This window comes from Trichechus manatus, unplaced genomic scaffold (assembly GCF_000243295.1).
Source record: "Trichechus manatus latirostris isolate Lorelei unplaced genomic scaffold, TriManLat1.0 scaffold00041, whole genome shotgun sequence".
Lineage (NCBI taxonomy): Eukaryota > Metazoa > Chordata > Mammalia > Sirenia > Trichechidae > Trichechus > Trichechus manatus.
In genome coordinates, this window is record NW_004443977.1 from 4,488,333 (window position 1) to 4,506,488 (window position 18,156).

Sequence of the window (18,156 nt, forward strand, 5' to 3'; positions counted from 1 at the left end):
CAGCCAATAAATGGCACCCAGAGAGCCGCCCACTTGGGTGTGTGGAATCCAACCAGCTGGCGACTCCCAGTCAAGGGACCATGGCCGCGGGAAGCAGAGGAACAAACGAACAGAAGCCCCAGGATCCCACCAGTGCAGCAGCCCAGACCGGGAAGTAGCTGCACACTCGAATGGAGCCCCGCAGCCCCTCAGGAAGAAGCAAAGAGGGCGCTCGGAGCCAGGCACTCGAGCAAAAGGAGGGGGAGGTGGCGAGAGGCAAGCTAGAAATCAAAAGAAGCAGGAAAAAAATAAAGAAGCAACCCCAACAGCCAACAAATGGCACTTAGAGAGCCAGCTAGTGCGAGCTGGTGTTTCTGGACAAGAGACTGTGTCCACGGGAAGTAGAGGAGGCCGAGTGTGGGTGAAGAAGGGTGGAGAGTGGGAAAGCGTATATCACAAATTGCCAGCGCTCCACAGCCCCTCAGGAAGAAGCAAAGGTGGCTCACGGAGCCAGGCACTTGAGTGAAAGGAGGGGGAGGTGGCGAGAGGTAAGTGAGAAATCAAAAGAAGCAGAGAAAAAAAGCAACACTAGCAGCCAACAAATGGCACCCAGAGACCCGCCCACTTGGGTGTGTGGAATCCAAGCAGCCGGCACTTCCCAGTCAAGAGACTGTGCCAAGCCGGGGTGAAGAGGGGTGGGGGGTGGGAAGGCACACACCGCAAATTACCGGTTGTTTTGTCTCCCACTGGACGCTCCATGAGGCTGCTTTCTCGTACCCCCGTTTGCTGGTCTCTGATAGGAGTCCAAGATAGCACATCTGCGCTGCGTTAGCTGGTAGGGGACCTCTGCATGAATCTCTCCTCACTCTCCATTCTCTGTCAGTTTTCTCACTCCATTTGTTGCTTGGCTGAGTTCTTTATCTCTTCATTTGATGTTTTAGGGTTTCAAGATTGTTGCATTCTCTGTTTGGCTTAGTTTTTTGGATCTTTGCTGTGGAGGGATGGCGTGGTGCTTCTGCCTAGAGCGCCATTTTGCCGGAACTCTCTAGTTGTTATTATTTTTAATTATTGTCATTATCATGTTGGCACCCTTGGCCTTTGAAGAAGAAAACACAATTTAAGAGAACTGCAACTGTGACTTTTCTCATAACCTCAAACAGTGTAATTGTAGCCTTTCCCTCATACTTTGACTTCTCAGATGCTATGGGACTCTTATGTTATAGCACCGTTGAGGGATGACAGGCACTCTGGAGACCTAAGTGTTTGTAGGCTCTCAAGTGGTTTGATGTAGTATTTGGTTATGCAACATTCTGTTATCTTGTTATTGTGGGGATTATTGTTGTTTCTGTCACTTCCTATTCACTCTGATGGTGAAGGAGAGAGGAATGGCCAAACACGTGACATCTGACACCGGACAGATGAGATTGACAGCAGTTTATTAGTCACATATACTCATAGCCTGGGGGAGGAAGACACCATATACCACACAGCACCACAGAGGTTTTGCATTCAGGAACAGAGTGAAAAACCAGGGCTGTGGGAGGGTGGTTTTGTAGTATCAGGAGGGTGGTGTGCCCCATTGTTCCTGCAGGAAGATGTGTGTTTGAAAAATTCTGCAGGCTGGCAGGGAACTGAAACCTGCTACTCAGGAACTGCACCTGGTTCATTTGACAAAGGTTGGCTAGGGAATCTTATCTGCGGAAACATAGTGGGAATTGGAACTTGTAGTGAGATCATTCGAGGCGCTCAATTTCACCAGGTGTTGAGGGAGCACATAATATTGGATCTTAATTTTAGGCCTTACTGTCACAATTGTGAGGATTTTATCCTTTGTCTAGAGCTGGTAGCCAGTTGTTGTCAAGTTGATTTCGACTCATGGTGACCCCATGTATTCAGAGTAGAACTGTGCTCCATACGGTTTTTCTATGCTTGTGATCTTTTGGAAGTAGATTGCCAGCCATTTCTTCCAAGGTGCTTCTGGGTGGATTTTAATAGCCCAATGCTTAGCTGTTTGTGCCACCCAAGGGCTCCCTATAGCTGGTACTAAATAGAAAAAAAAAAACCCTTCAAATCAGGAAAGAAACTAAATGTCAACCATGTGCTTCCTTGCCTTTATAACCTCAGGATTCCTTAAGTCAACCTTGACGTTGAAATCATTCAGAAATTTTTGTGTTCATCATCTCTTCTCTATTATAAATGTAGTATTACATTTACAACATTGGATTTCTTCTTTTATTTATGTTTTCATGATTATAACTTCATCAGTTATTTGAAATCAGCTTGCTTTAAAAAAAAATAGGGAAAATTATTCTCTGTGCCCTGGTGGTGCAGTGGTTAAGAGCTTGGCTGCTAACCAAAAGTTTGGCAGTTTGAATCCACCAGCTGCTCCTTGGAAATCCTTTGGGGCAGTTCTGCTCTGTTCTATAAAGGTGCTATGAGTTGGAATTGACTTAGTGGCAACAGGTTTTCTTTTGGTTAAATTTTTATGTAAGCCCTAGTACTAGTGGTACAATGGTTAAGCACTTGGCCGCTAAATGAGAGGTTGGCGGTTCAAATACATAAGTGGCTCCACAGGAGAAAAGATCTGGTGATCTGCTCTCATGAAGATTAAAAAAAAACTCTTTGCCATCAAGTCAATTCCAATTCATAGTGACCCTATAGGACAGAGTAGAATTGCCCCATAGGGTTTCCTGTGAGCGGCTGGTGGATTCAAACTGCCAACCTTTTTGTTAGCAGCCATAGCTCTTATCCACTGTACCACCAGAATTCCCCAATAAAGATCACAGCCTAGGAAACCCCATGGGGCAATTCTACTCTGTCCTGTAGGTTCACTATGAGTTGGAATTGACATGACAACACGCAACAGCAACAACAAATATTTATGTATATGGAGTGTGTATTTGGAAAAATGTGAATAAGAAAGAGACTTCTCCCATCACTTTTTTTTTCGCCTCAGATAGTTCTGTTAGGACAGTGCTTTAAGTCTGAGGAGAGTTAGAAGACTAAGGTTACAGCTTCATTGAATATTATACTGTGTTTCTCCTTCTTGCTGTTCTTAACATTAGGAGACATAGACAATAATGTTATTGTATTAATACTACATTCTCATTTAAAAAATCTCTTATTATCTGTTTCCACTTAGGAAATTTTGTCATTGCTTACCATTCTCTCCTTTAATCTTCTTCAATTTCATTTATAAACATTAATACTTCATGATAATAAGAATTTGAATATAACACAATTGGAGATTGGCTCCTTTTCTTGGTAACTCGCTTACCATGTCGGTTCATTAACCTTACTGTAATGACATCCTGTATTTTGTGGGGACTGAATTTTGAGGGCCCACTTAAAGCATTTTAGCGTGGTTTGAATGTTATTAATTTAATTCCTTTAATAATGCATTTATCAGCGTGACTTTGGTTTACAGATTTTTTGTTTATAATTACTTTTCTTATAGACAAGCATTACAAATATATTATTAAGAATAAATTGTATTATTTTATAGTTGGTCACAGTGGTGAAAGAGAAAATGTACCAGAAGGTCCTACTCAGAAATGTCTTCGTGAAGCCAGGGAACAAAACAAATGTAAAACAAAGATGAAAGACAGTACAAAGGTATGTCATTTATTTTTATTTTCCTTTGGTTCAAATTTTACTCTCAGAAACTCTAAAGATCTATGCACTCATATGGTATTATTGTTTTACTGGAAAAGGAATTTAGAGATTATATATTCCAACCCCCTCAGTTTATAGATACAAAACAGAGGCCCCCAAATGTTACTATTAACTGCTTAACTCAGAGACACATGCTTATTACTGGCAGAGACAACCCAGTGAATCACTCTGCCACTTACCTCAACATAGGTGTCTTAGCCTGAGTTCTCTAGAGAAGCAAAACCAGTAAAGCATATACGTGTATGTGTGTGTGTGTGTGTGTGTGTGTGTGTATTTATATCAAGGAAATGGCTGACAAGGTTGTAGAGGCTGGAACATCCCAAGTCTGTGGGTCAAAATACAGGCTTCTGCTGATTCATGTAGCTACAGGGGCTGGCAAACCGAAGATGGGCAGGTCACAGAGCAGGGCTCTTGCTCACAGGCTTTGAAGATTGATGAATCTCGAGATCAGCACGTAAGATCGCAGGTAAGTTGCTAGCTTAAGTCCTAAGAACTTGGAGGTCAGATGAACAGGAGCCAGCTGCAGGATCCAGCATGAGCAAAAAGCCCGCGAGCCTTGCCAGAATGTCCACTTATATTCCATGTAGGCCACACGCCCAAGGAAACTTTCCCTTTCAACTGATTGCTACTCACAGCAGATCCAATCATGGAGGTGATCACAACATCATATACTGCCAAACCACTGAGAATCATGGCCCAGCCAAGTTGACACACAGCCATCACAATAGGCATGGCCATGTTTTGTTCACCTGCTCAACTTTCTGCTTAAACTCACCTTTATCCAAAAGAAATCACTCCTGGTTCACTTCTTTTCTCATGGTATGATTTCAAACTTTTTTTGTCTTCTTTAAAAGTAAAATAGAATTATGTCCCATTTAAGAATATTTTCATAGATGAGTGACTTTGCTTTGCAGTCAGACTGATAATTAAAATCTTCTTTAATGATTAAAGAAAATGGTATTAAAATGTCTGGCCAGACAAATAAATAGAAAAAGAAAGAAAATTACATAAAACTTGTGAGATGTTTTGTTTCTTGTTATGAAAATTGTGTGAAGGTATAGATGAGTAATGAATTTTTTTATAAGGTAGTTGTTGCCTCAGTTTTAAAATATCTGGCATTTATTTAAGGTAAATTTACAATTATAATAGCTGTTTAGTAGTAGGAATTCTATAAGAAGAAAAGATTTTTATGAATTAAAATAATTTAATAAATTATTTACTTAGCCAATACCAATAACATTTTTTTCCCTCTAATGTATGCATTGGACCCTGGTATAAAATATTTGAATAAAAGAAAGACTAAACACTCTTAGGTTCACTAAGGCTTTGATAATAATCGACTTTTCTGTGATTTTTCAAATTAGTATTCTACTGATTCTCTATTATTACTATTAAGAATTTATTGCATTTGAGGTAGATGCATATCAGAATTAAGTATTTTGAGGTGATCATGGTGATTGTCATCAGAAACATTTTCATCTTTTAATAGCATAGGCATTCTCTTTCAAGTAGTAAGTTATGCTTAGAAATGATTTTTTGATTCATTCACTAAGTGCTTATGGTTTCTAAGATTTTACTTCAGTACTATCAGGTTAGACTAAAAGTCTACTAAAATCTGGGACAAGTATATTAATATTTATCAGTAGTGTATTCTTTTTGGTGTTGCATTAAAATATATAACATAACACCTATAACAGTATAGGAGAATTCAGGTGTTCTAAAAATGGTTAAAGTGTAAAGTGAGTCCTTCCCTCCCCTCATTGAGTGATCATTTTTTAATGATTTTTCTTTTACTTTTCTAGTAGTTATTTTAATTTTAAAATGGCTGAATTTATTTCTGTTTCTTGTGTCGTCCACTTTAGACAGTGTCTATTGACTCCTCTCTGGAAATAAACAGACATTAAGAGTACTTCACAAATTTGAGTTATATTATTATGCATCTTGTCAGGGTTGATAACATTATCATTTGCTGTGTAGTCTACACCTGGACCAATAAGCAACATCTTGATAAATGAAGAAAATACTGAAGTTGTCAAGGATTTCATTGTATTTGGATCAATAATCATTGCCCACAGGAGCAGTGGTGAAGAAATTAATCAATGTATTGCATTCACCAAAGTATGCTGCAAAATATCTCCTTAAAATCTTAAAAAACAAAGATGTCACTTTGATGACTAAGATGAGCTCGGCTCAAGCCATGGTATTTTCAGTGACCTCATATGCATGTGAAAGCTGGACAATGAATAAGGAAGACCAAAGAAGAATTGATAATTCAAATTATGATGTTGGTGAATAATATTGAATATACCATGGACTGCCAGAAGAATGAACAAATCTGTCTTGGAGAAAGTAAAACCATAATGCTCCTTAGAGGTGAGGATGGCAAGACTTCATCTACTTTGGACACATTATCAGGAGGGACCAGTCCCTCGAGAAGGACATCATACTTGGTACAGTAGAAGGTCAGTGAAAAAGAGGGAGACCCTCAGTGAGATGGATTGACACCATGGCTGCAACAATGGGATAAAACATAGCAACAATTGTGAGGATGATGCAGAATAGGCAATATTTTGTTCTTTTATAATAGGGTTGCTATGAGTTGAAGTTGACTTGAGAGCACCTAACAACAACCACAACATGTAATCCTAATCTACTTTCTGCTGTTTGTCTTTAAATTAATACTAAATTTTTAACCCCATAAAAAAGTACATATTTGCCAGATAAATTGCTGCACACAGTGTACCCAAACCCATGCTAATATGCTCTTGCAAAGATACCATGTCAGGCAGGGTATCTACAATTTGGGCTCCAACTTGGTTGAGTTTGCAGTAGTCTACAGTAATCCTTCAGGATCTCTGTTGTTTATAAGGAGTAGACTGGGGAATTTTATAGGAATACGATGGGAATTGCTACATTGGGCTAATCTCTGCCATTCCCTCCAGGATGCGATATTATTTTTGATTATTATCTTGGTCAAGGAAGGGAAGTTTCAGAGGTCTCCACTTGGCATCTGCCACTACAATAACCCTTATCCCTCAGGCCAAGAAACTAATGTGAGGGTTCTGGCACCTACCAAGTATGCCCTTTCAAATTACTTATTTGGAGACTGGGGAAATGATCATTAGATGAGTTCCTGGATGCCATCTCACTGTGATTCAAACCTGAATACGTATTTTTTATTACCTGGTTTCCACATGTCTTAATGCTAATGGTGTATGTGTGGGTGTCATAACACTGAGTCACTGAGTATCAATGTCATGCTAGACCCTGTGTCCATTAGTTTCAAAACGTTTGGGTACTCCTTCTTCTCCAGTGTATGGTTATCCAAGAAAATGGCTATTGGTGCCTTTGGAGAAGGAATAGAGGAATCATCATATAAATACATGCTGTGGTGTTACAGGATCCTTTCTTCTAGGGACCTAGACTCTTCTTAACTAAGTAGGTCCAGAATCTGAAAACTGGTTCAGGTCTGGAAACCAGCAAAGGATTGTGACTTTTTATGGAGTGGTTGCCCTCAGCTTTCTGATAATCCATCCTTGATTTCTTCTGGTTGTAAAGATTGAGCATTGATTACCCTTGCTTGCTTCCCATCTTTCTGTCCTCTGAAGATATTATATTCTATTAACTATCTCCCAACCTCTCAGTGGGTCAGGCTCTCTTGGCTGCTACTCCTACCTTGTTGCTCTTTACCATAATTATGCCCCACCTAAAAAAAAGACCTCTTTAAGGTGTTATAAAGCAAAGATGTCACCTTGAGGAATAAGATGTGCCTGACCCAAGCCATGGTATTTTCCATCACCTCATATGCATGTGAAAGCTGGACAATGAATAAGGAAGACAGAAGAAGAATTGATGCATTTGGATTTATGGTGTTGGCGAAGAATATTGAATATACCGTGGTCTGGCAAAACGAACAAATCTGTCTTGGAAGAAGTACAGCCAGAAAGCTTCTTAGAAGCGAGGATGGTTAGACTTTGTCTCACGTACTTTGGACATGTTATCAGGAGGGACCAGTCCTTGGAGAAGTTCATCCTGCTTGGTAAAGTAGATGGTCAGTGAAAAAGAGGAAGACACTCAATGAGATGGATTGACCCAGTGGCTGCAACAATGGGCTCAAACACAGATTGTGAGGATGGCTCAGAACTGGGCAGTGTTTCATTCTGTTGTACATATGGTTGCTATGCATTGGAACCAGCTTGACAGACAGCACCTAGCAACATCAACAACATTACCCACTTGACCTATATTTTATTGGGATCAAATCGTCTTCATTACTTTCAGTGAGTCCAGTTTTCTAATAACATCTCCTACCATCAGCCCAGGCTTTCAGAGGAGACTCATGACTGAGCTTCTCAGTGATGTTGCCATCCCGTTCACCAGTGCAATTCTTAATGCTTCTGTAACTGGTGTCTCCTCTGGTCATCATGTGGACATCGTTATCTGGTGGGTTTTGCAGACTTACATTGTATATCTACTCTTTCATACCCACTTTTCAATTTTTTGATTGTTGTTCCACTATTTTTCATGGTAGTTTTGTCATTTTTACTTCTTTTTGGTTAGCCATCATTTGTTCCCAGCATCCAGGAGCCATTGTAGCATCATCTTAACACCAGGATCCTTGCTAGGGTGTTATATTCTGTATCATAGGAGAGTGCTATTTCAACCTCTCTTGTCCCAAGAGCCTCAGGATCCAGTCTTTTAATGTACTTTCTTGGTACCCACAGGTATATGATAGCTGGGTCCTACTGTTCCTTTGGGAAGTAATTCTTTTTCTCCCTTAAAGCCTCAGTATTTCTCTGGCTAGATTATATTGTGACTTAAATGGATTTTGGTATATTGACAAGGAAGGAAGGTGGAGAAATACATTGTAAGAGGGGACGTTTGTTGTCCTGCAAAGCAGAGGACACTGAATTGCCTTTGTTCAAGGGAGAAGTCCTATCCTTTAGAGGGAAAAACAGGCCACTTCTGTGGAGGATCCAGAGAGTTCAGGGAAATTTGAAGTTTCAGGATTTTTAAGTGCATTGTCCTAGATTTCTCCATAGCATCTCTATACACTATATGTAGATTGCCCTGATATTCTAAATTATGCTCTTCCTATGGATCCCTACTGATGCAGTGCTTAAGAGATTGGTTGCTAACCAAAAAGGTCAGCAGTGTGAATCCACCAGCAGCAACTTGGAAACCCTATGGGGCAGTTCTCCTCTGTCCTATAGGGTCGCTATGAATCGGAATCGACTGGACAGCAATGGGTCTGGTTTTGGTTTATCAAAATAAAAGATTAAAAAATAAAAAAATTCATAATTACCACCACCACCACACCAACAAAACCCAAACTTGTTGCCGTTGAGTCTTCTATGAGTCAAAATCAACTCAAGGGCAATGGGTTTGGTTTTGGTTTATCAAAATAAAAATGCTAAATAGACAATAGATAAGTGGTAACTTTGGTGAAGGGGAAGACAGTACACAGTACTGGGGAAATAAGCACAACTTGATCAAGGCAAGGTCATGGAAGCTTCATATACACATTGAAACTTCCTGGGGGACCGAATTACTGGGCTGAGGGTTGGGAACTATGGTCTGGGGAGACATCTAGCTCAATCGGTATACCATAGTTTATGAAGAAAATGTTCTACATCCTACTTTGGTGAGGAGTGTCTGGGGTCTTAAAAGCTTGTGAGCGGCCATCTAAGATACTCTACTGGTCCCATCCTGTCTGGAGCAAGGGAGAATGAAGAAAACCAAAGACACAGGGGAAAATTAGTCCAAAGAACTAACAGACCACAGCCGTCACAGCATCCACCAGACTGAGTCCAGCACAACTAGATGGGGCCTAGCTGCCACCCCTGACTGCTCTGACAGGGATCATAATAGAGGGTCCTAGACAGAGTTGGAGAAATACGTAGAACAAAATTCTAACTCAAAAAAACAGACCAGACTTACTGGTCTAATAGAGACTGGAGAAACCCCAAGAGAAACCCCTGGACACCCTTATAGCTCAGTAATTAAGTCACTACTGAGGTTCACCCTTCAGCCAAATTTTAGACAGGGCCCATAAAACAAAATGAGACTAAATGGGCACACCAGCCCAGGGGCATGGACGAGAAGGCAGGAGGGGACAGGAAAGCTGATAATTGTGAACCCAATGTAGAGAAGGGGAGAGTGTTGACATGTCGTGGGGTTGGTAACCAATGTAACAAAACAATACGTGTATTAATTGTTTAATGAGAAACTAATTTGCTCTGTAAACCTTCATTTAAATCACAGTAAAAAAAATAACATTTCGTAATTACCAGAACCAAAAAACAAAAACATTGTCATTGAGTCAATTCTGACTCACAGTGACCCTGTAGGACAGAGTAGAACTGCCCCACAGGGTTTCCGAGGAGGTGCTGGTGGATTTGAACTGCCGACCTTTTTGGTTAGCAGCCGAAGTCTTAACCACCAGGGTGCCATAATTAGGTGGTTTAAATTAAAAATGGTTTGAATTCTAGAAATCTTTTTGGAACTCAAAATAATTTTTTTTCCCATAAAATCCATGCTATAAATAGAGTTTGTTTTCCTAAAATGGTTTTTCTAACTCATAATATATTTTCAAATATCACCTCTTTGCTGATGGCTTTCAGACCTGCATTTTATCATGCTATAGCTTTATATCAATAGTTTTAGCTAACTATAGGAATTTCTATTTTGAGTTACTATCATTACCTGAAAATTAAGGTGACTTAAATCATAAATCATTATTTCATTTCATAAATAGGCTAATTTATTCATTTTTGAAATTGGTTCTAATTTAATCTACATTCTAGCAGCTCATTCAGTTCAAAATTGTGGCTTCATCTTTGATCCATTTTCTTCCAGTGTCTCTGAGCTCTCACTGATGTTTTTTCACATTAATTAGCAGGTTCTGAATTTCTATATAGGGTGAGATTAGGGGTTAAAATTTTGTTGACAAGGCCTAAGGAACTTGTCTTGAAGATTCATTTACAGAGCAAGTTTACCTAGATAAAATATTTATTTTGGTTGAATTTGTATGGATCTGTAGATTATAGAGGGCATACTAAAACCATCCCCAAATCTCCTATTGCACTGCCTCTGTGTCTTCCTAATTCTCACTCCCATCCTTCTAAAGCAGTTCTCTGGATATTACCTTAGCAGCCATCTCAATGTTCTCTCCTCATATTGTCTGTTCTGTGTGGTATTGAATGATAACTGTTTCTAAAACATGCCTCCATAAATTGGTCTAATTGTTATTTCTCAAGCTAGTTAGGTATTTGGCTTCCTGATATTCTATGCTAGTTACTATACATATTTGCGTAACATTATAAATTATCATCTTATATCCCTTGTATACAGTTGAGTTAATAATGAAATTTCATTTTAAAGTCAACTTTAATGGTTTAACTTATTTTCTCTTGAATTAAGGAAATGGTTTGTGTGAACACTAGAAAAGCAATTTTCTTCTGAAAGTCTTTAAACCAGTCATGCATTAATAATATAGTTAATGGGTTTATAAGAGCAGCTGGTGATTTGAACTCCCAACCTTTTGGTAAGCAGCTGAGCTCTTAACCGCTGTACCACTGGGGCTCCAGTAAGGAAAACTGTGCAACATAATTTGCTTCTGTGTAATATATTTTACTCTAAAGTAAAGGAAATAAGAGCATTTATGTAATTAGTTGGATACTTTTTGCAATCATGTAAGTCAAAGGTAAGAGAAAAGATTGATTACTTAATTGAGATTTTGAATGGTGATTATATATGTGAAAGTTTTAATGTGCCCATATGTTTATTAAAGAGAAACAGATGGAAGAATTTTGTATAGATTCAAATAGTTTAAAAAGTAATATTTTAGTATAGAAGTTCTTTTTAATTGTAGATTAAAACAAATACATACATAGCACGGACTGTGGCTCAAATCCATTGCTTTAATGACTCCTTGTAGAGTTAAATGTGGAGCTAGATTATAATTTTTGTATATAAAAATCTTCCACTTACCTTATATCCTGATCTACATACTCAATAATTATGCAAGAAAGGTGGAAAAAATATCAACAAAAACATTTCAAGAAAGTGGGGAGAAAATTAGGAAAGATAATGAACTATGAACTTGTTTCTTTTATCCTTACTTTGCTGATTTAACCCTTAGTTTCCTTTGGGTTAGCGTATAGATATGCTCTTTGAAATTAAAATTCTTTACTAATGGAAAATCTTATCAAGATTGTTAAACTTCTATCTCCAAAACAAATTAATATTCTTATATTCCTTATCAATATCTGCCAGAACTATGCTTTAAATACTATAAAGATATTATGAAGAAAATATACATATTTCTTCTCCAAATGGATAGGAATGGAGGACATATTGGGGAGGATATGCAAATGTTATAGTATATACAACAAAATTCCAAAATATTTTATATCTTAATAATTTAAATGTTGGCAAAGGTTAAAAGAAACAAATACTTGTTATATTCTGGGAAATATTCATATCATCTTCAAATTATAATAAAATTTTAAAATCTTATTAGAGGAGCAATTAAAATGCCTGCACTAAAATTATTAGATTATTTACCAAGGCAACATCTGGTTTAGCAACAAATCTTTAGAGATTATTGTAAGAAAAAACCTTGACCAAAGATTAGATGTTCCCCTTAAAAATAGCTTTCAGTAGCAGTTAATAATTTAAGGTGCATTATTTTTTAATAATTTAATTTTATAAGTTTATTAATAATACATGTTATATAAAAATAGTTTTTCAAAACTTATACTGCCAATATTAAATGACAGCTTTGTTGTAAGCTATGGATGAGTTTTCATATTTGCCTATTTATCTTAACTTCTTTTAAGTCTTTATAAATGACATATAACCTTTTGTTAAAGGAACAAAAGGATATTTTAGTCTATATTTAATACTATCATAACTTATCCTTGCATGAAGTAACTATCATCATCCATTTTTCCCCAGCATGGGATCTATTAACATCCTGTAGCATATACTTTGGTAGATGCTATTTTAGCATATGAAATATTTTGGAGCTTAATTTGGATTTGAAACCCAGTTCCACCATTTATTACCTGTACAAACACGGGAAAATTACTTAGCTTCTATGTTTCCACCTCTGTAAATGGGGAAGCATAATATAATATGTTCATCGAAGGGTTTTTTTTGCCAGGATTTAATAAAGTAATATATCTATCACAGTGCCTATTACATAATTGATACTCAAGAAATGATAGTGCTTTTGTAGAAAAGATTATTTACCAGAAGTTAAATGATACTTGGTTGCTTCTTTTGTGTTAAATATGATACAGGAAATACTGAATGAAAGTCTGTTGAAGACTTACAGATCCATTACTTTTAACTGTTCTTGTCATTTATTTATAATGGCATGGATATAATTTAGCAATGGCTTTCTCTGAGTGTACATGTTGTTTCCCTAATTCAGATTATTTACGGAGTTATGGAGATTAGAACATGATGATGGCTAATTCTAATGTTCTGTTTGTTGGGCCCTGCTACGTGCTTGAAAGTTTTGTTAGCATAAAAAATTGCGTACAGTGTTCACCATCTTTGGGTGCTCTTCTCTAGACTGATTTATTTAATGAAAAAAACATAATATTATTTAATATCTACCATGACATCTTCCAGTGATTATATAAAATATATTATATTTTAATGATAACCATATTAAAATGTGAAGATGAGAGAAAGGGTACCTTCAACTCTGGCATGACAGGTATGCCATCGTGTTGTGTTAGGATATACTGGCCGTGATAACGGTTCACTACAAGAGTAGTTAAACCCAGTCAAGTGCTGGTGCCTTACATTTATTATAGTGACTTTAATTGTATTTTGTACAGTATTCTTGAATACTGCTATGCAGCTTTATTGTTATTTTGTCTAAAGTATCTTGTAACCCTGGCATCAACCAAGGATTTGGTTTATATTTTGCCAATAATTGTGACTATTACATCAGGATGTTAATGTATTCTATCTATCAGACATAAAGTTGATAAAATGAAAAATTAGTTTTGCATTTTTTTAGAGTTTGGAAATATGGAAGGTATTAAAAAGTCTATAACCATGTACAAATGGGAATTTTAATACTAATAATTTGATAATGGTGTTGAATGTCTTTAACAGCTGAAACAATTCATTTAAAAAATCCTTGAGGAAATATATTAATCAAAATATTTATTCATAATATCATGCCATGTTAAATACATAAGGATTAAGCCAACTTGTTTATAATTCTGTTCTGAGTAGAAAATCAAATAAATAGAAATACTTCTTGTACTAAATATAGTCTGCTTACATAAAGTAAATGTCTATCAGCATAAAAGCAGTTAAGAGATACTAATTATTTTCTGATTTTTAGCTCTCCTGTTTATTTTGAATTGTGCATACATAACCATGGATCATTTAGAAAATACAAAAATGAGATTTCAATGAAAAATATTCAGTATTTTTATATTTTGAATACTTTAGTCAATATTAATATCTATAATACTTATATTTCAGAATAACAAAATTGCAAATTATGAAACATGACTAGTATGTAGTCTTCTTCTGCAACTTTTTTTTTTTTTCATTCAGTGTTTTGCTTCTGAAATTCTTCCATTTGCTGTATGTGGCTGTAGTTCATTTAACAGTATTTACTTTTCCATTCTGTTATTAATGGACACTCTGGTTGTTGCTGAAGTCTTAGTCTAATAAATAATACTGTCATGAGTATTCGTGTACACATCTCCAGGTTACCTATGCAAGAGGTCCTACCATGTGTTTAGCTAGAAAAGGAATTGCTGGTTTATTGGGCATGGGGTTTTACCAGATAGTGTCATATTCCTTTTGAAATTGGTTGAACCTGTTTACCCACAGAGTTCCTGTTATTCTATATTCTTTCTGGTACTTGGTATTATTAGGGTTCTTGATTTTTGCTAATCTAATGGGTAAAAAAATGTTATCTTATTGGGTGTTAATTTTTATTTTTCTGATTACTAATAGAGTTGAACATCTCTTCCATTTATAGACCATTCAGATATCTCTTTGTGTGAAATACCATTTATATGTCTTCTACCTATTTTTTAAAATTAGGTTATTGATCTTTGAAGAATATTTAAAATGTATTTTGATACTAATCTTTTGATCATTTGTGTGAATGCAGATATGTTGTCTCAGATAGTAGCTTATATTTTCTATTTCTTTCTGGTGTCTTTTAATAAACAGAAGATCTTCATTTTAACGTAGTCAAATTTATCAGTATTTTCTATCATGGTAGCACTTTTTGTCATTTGTTTCAGACCTTTCCTACCCCTAAAAAAACCAAACCCATTGCTGTTGAGTTGATTCAGACTCATAGCTACCCCTAGGTAAGAAATATATGCTTGTGTTTTTTTTTAATTTTTTTTTTTTCCTTTAACAAATACTTCTTTTTTTTCCTAGTGGTTTTCAAGTTAGAATTTTTTTTCTTTTTTTTTAAATTGTGTTTTACGTGAAAGTTTACAGCTCAAGTTAATTTCTCATACAAAAGTTTGTACACGTATTGTTTTGTGATATTAGTTGCAGTTCCCACAATGTGACAGCACACTCCTCCCTTCCACCCCAGGTTCCCTGTGTCCGTTTGACCAGTCATGTCCCTTCCTGCTTTCTCATCCGGCTTTTGGACAGGAGCTGCCCATTTGATCTTGTATATCTGATTGAACTAAGAAGCACATTCCTCATGTGTATTATTTTTTGTTTCATAGTCCTGTCTAATCTTTGTTTGAAGAGTGGAGTTCAGAAATGGTTTCATTTCTGGGTTAGTGCATCCGGGAGCCATAGTTCTGGGGGTTCCTCCAGTTCTCTGTCAGACTATTAAGTCTGGTCTTTTACATGAATTTGAGTTCTGTTCTACATTTTTCTCCTGCTCTGTCCAGGACTCTGTTGTGTTCCTTGTCTGGGCAGTCATTGATGGTAGCCAGGCACTGTCTAGTTCTTTTGGTCTGAGGCTGGTGGAGTCTCTGGTCCTGTGGTCCTTTGGTCCTTTGGGCCAATATTTTCCTTGTGTCTTTGGTTTTCTTCATTCTCCTTTGCTTCAAGTGGGATAGGACCAATTCATGTATCTTAGATGACCTCTTGCAAACTTCTAAGACCCCCAGACGTCACTTACCAAAGTGGGACGTAGAACATTTTCTTACTAAACTTTGTTATGCCAGTTGAGCTAGATGTCCCCCAAAACTATAGTCCCCAGGTCTCAGCCCCAGTTACTCTGCCCCTCATAGTGTTTGGATGTGTCCGGGAAACTTAGCTTTTGCTCTGGTCCGGTTGTGCTGACATCCCCTGTATTGTGTGTTGTCCTTCCCTTCACTGAAGTTGATCCTTGTCTAATATCTAGTTCGTGATTTCCCCCTCCTCGTAACCATCAAAGAATGCTTTTTTCTGTGTTTAAACCTTTTCTTGAGTTCTTACAATAGTGGCCTCATACAATAATTGTCCTTTTGTGACTGACTTATTTCACTCAGCATAATACCTTCCAGATTCATCCATGTCAACAAATAATTCTGTGTGTAATTTCTAAAAAAAGTTTATTCTCGTACATAAGCATAGTAAAATAAATGAAGAAATTAACAGTTACAAACATAGTATTTAATCTACATAATTAATTTAAATTTTGTCATGTGTTCCATTAATGTCTCCAAAATATTTTTAAACTAAACTTTTTATTTTCAGATGATTGTTGAACATGCAGTTGTAAGGGAGAGATCACTGTATACTTTACCCAATTTCCCCCAAAGGTATCATCTTACGAAAGTATAATGTAACATCATGACCAGGATACTTTCAAAGTATAGAATAGTTTCATCACTACAAGGATCCCTAGTGTTGCCTTTTTATGGCAAACCCATCTGCCTCTTTGCCTCTCCTGCCCCATCCCTAGCCACAGCAACCACCAATCTATTGTCCAATTATCAACTTTGTCATTTCAAGGTTATATAAATGCAGTCAGACAGTATGAAACCTTTTGGGTTCACTCAGCATAATTCCAAGTGATTGTGTGCACCAATAGTTGGTTCTTTTTTATTGCTTAGTAGTATATTCCATTTTTGTTCATTCTCCTTTAAATATTTGGTAGAATTCTCCATTGTAACCATCTTGGTTTGGAGATTACTTTTTTGGAGAACTTTTTAATTACAAATTAAATTTCTTTAATGGTTATAGGACTATTCAGATTATTTAATCTTAACTGAGTTTTGGTAGGTTGTGGTTTTTGAGGAATTGGTTCATTTCTTTAAATTTGTTGAATTCGAGTGTATTTATTATCCTTTTAATGACTGCAGCATCTGAACTGACACCTTCTGTTTTATTCTTGATATTTGTGGTTTGTATTTTCTCTGTTTTTAATTTTTTTCAGTCTTGCTAGAGGTTTATCAATTTTATTGATGTTTTTTCAAAGAAAAAGCGTTTTGTTTTGTTGATTTTTCCCCATTTTCCCATCCTCAGTTTCATTCATCTGTCTTTATTATTTCCTGTCTTCTACCAGCCTAGCTTTGGGTATATTTTACTCTTTTTCTACTTTCATGAGATAGGAGCATAGATTATTGATTTTTTCTATTTTCTAATGTAAGCATATAGTTATAAATTTCCCTCTCAGCACTGCTTTAGCAGTATGCTGCATATTTTGATATGTTGCAATTTCATTTTCATCTATTAATTTGTATTTATCTTAAATTTCCTTTGGGATTTCTTTGACCGATGGATTACTTAGAAGTGTGTTATTTAATTTTCAAGGGTTTGGAGATATTTTTGTTGCCATTCTGTTATTGATTTCTAGTTTGATTGCATTATTGTCAGAGAGTATACTCTACCTTTTGTTGCTAGGTTGGAGATGAGGAAATGCCAGCCTTGGATCTCCTCCTTCTGTTGGGTAGAGGGTAGTCAGATGTCCTGCTGCTATGTTGTTCCTCCCGTTCTTATGACTCTAACCAGTTTGCCTTTCTCTTTCTACCTTTCAGAGTTCTTCTTTGGTTTTCTCTGTGTTATTTCCAGGGTTTATATTTGTACTTAGCAGGGAAGAACAGGGTGAGATGAGTCTACATTGTCTTGTCTAGACCAGAAGCCTCTTCATAACATTATGCCTTCCAATTTTAAATATTTAATATACCTATAATTGATTTTTTAAAATGTGGAATGTAATAGGAATCCAATTTCACTTTATTTCATACAGATAACTTCGTGTCTCAGCACAATTTATTATATGGTTCTTCTTTTCCCCAATGGTCTGTAGTACCACCTCTGTCATTTAACTAGTTTTCATGTATATATAAGTTTGCTTCTGGATTCTCTCTTATGTTCCATTGGTGAGTTTGTTTACTTTTGTGCCAATATCACACTTTAAATTATTATAGTCTTTTACTTTTTTATTGTACTTTAGATGAAGGCTTACAGAACAAATAGTTTCTCATGAAACAGTAGTACACATATTGTTTTATGACATTGGTTAACAACCCCACAACATGTCAACCCTCT

General features: G+C 36.6%; 1 protein-coding gene across 1 annotated transcript in view; it reads left to right on the top strand.

Annotated features, from left to right (window-relative positions):
* SPAG16 (sperm associated antigen 16) overlaps positions 1-18,156 on the top strand; it is a 999,944-nt gene that overhangs the window by 94,674 nt on the left and 887,114 nt on the right. Inside the window, exon 9 of the mRNA XM_004376284.2 lies at positions 3,485-3,594. Coding sequence (XP_004376341.1) covers positions 3,485-3,594 — 110 coding nt within the window. The remainder of the gene's footprint in view (positions 1-3,484; positions 3,595-18,156) is intronic.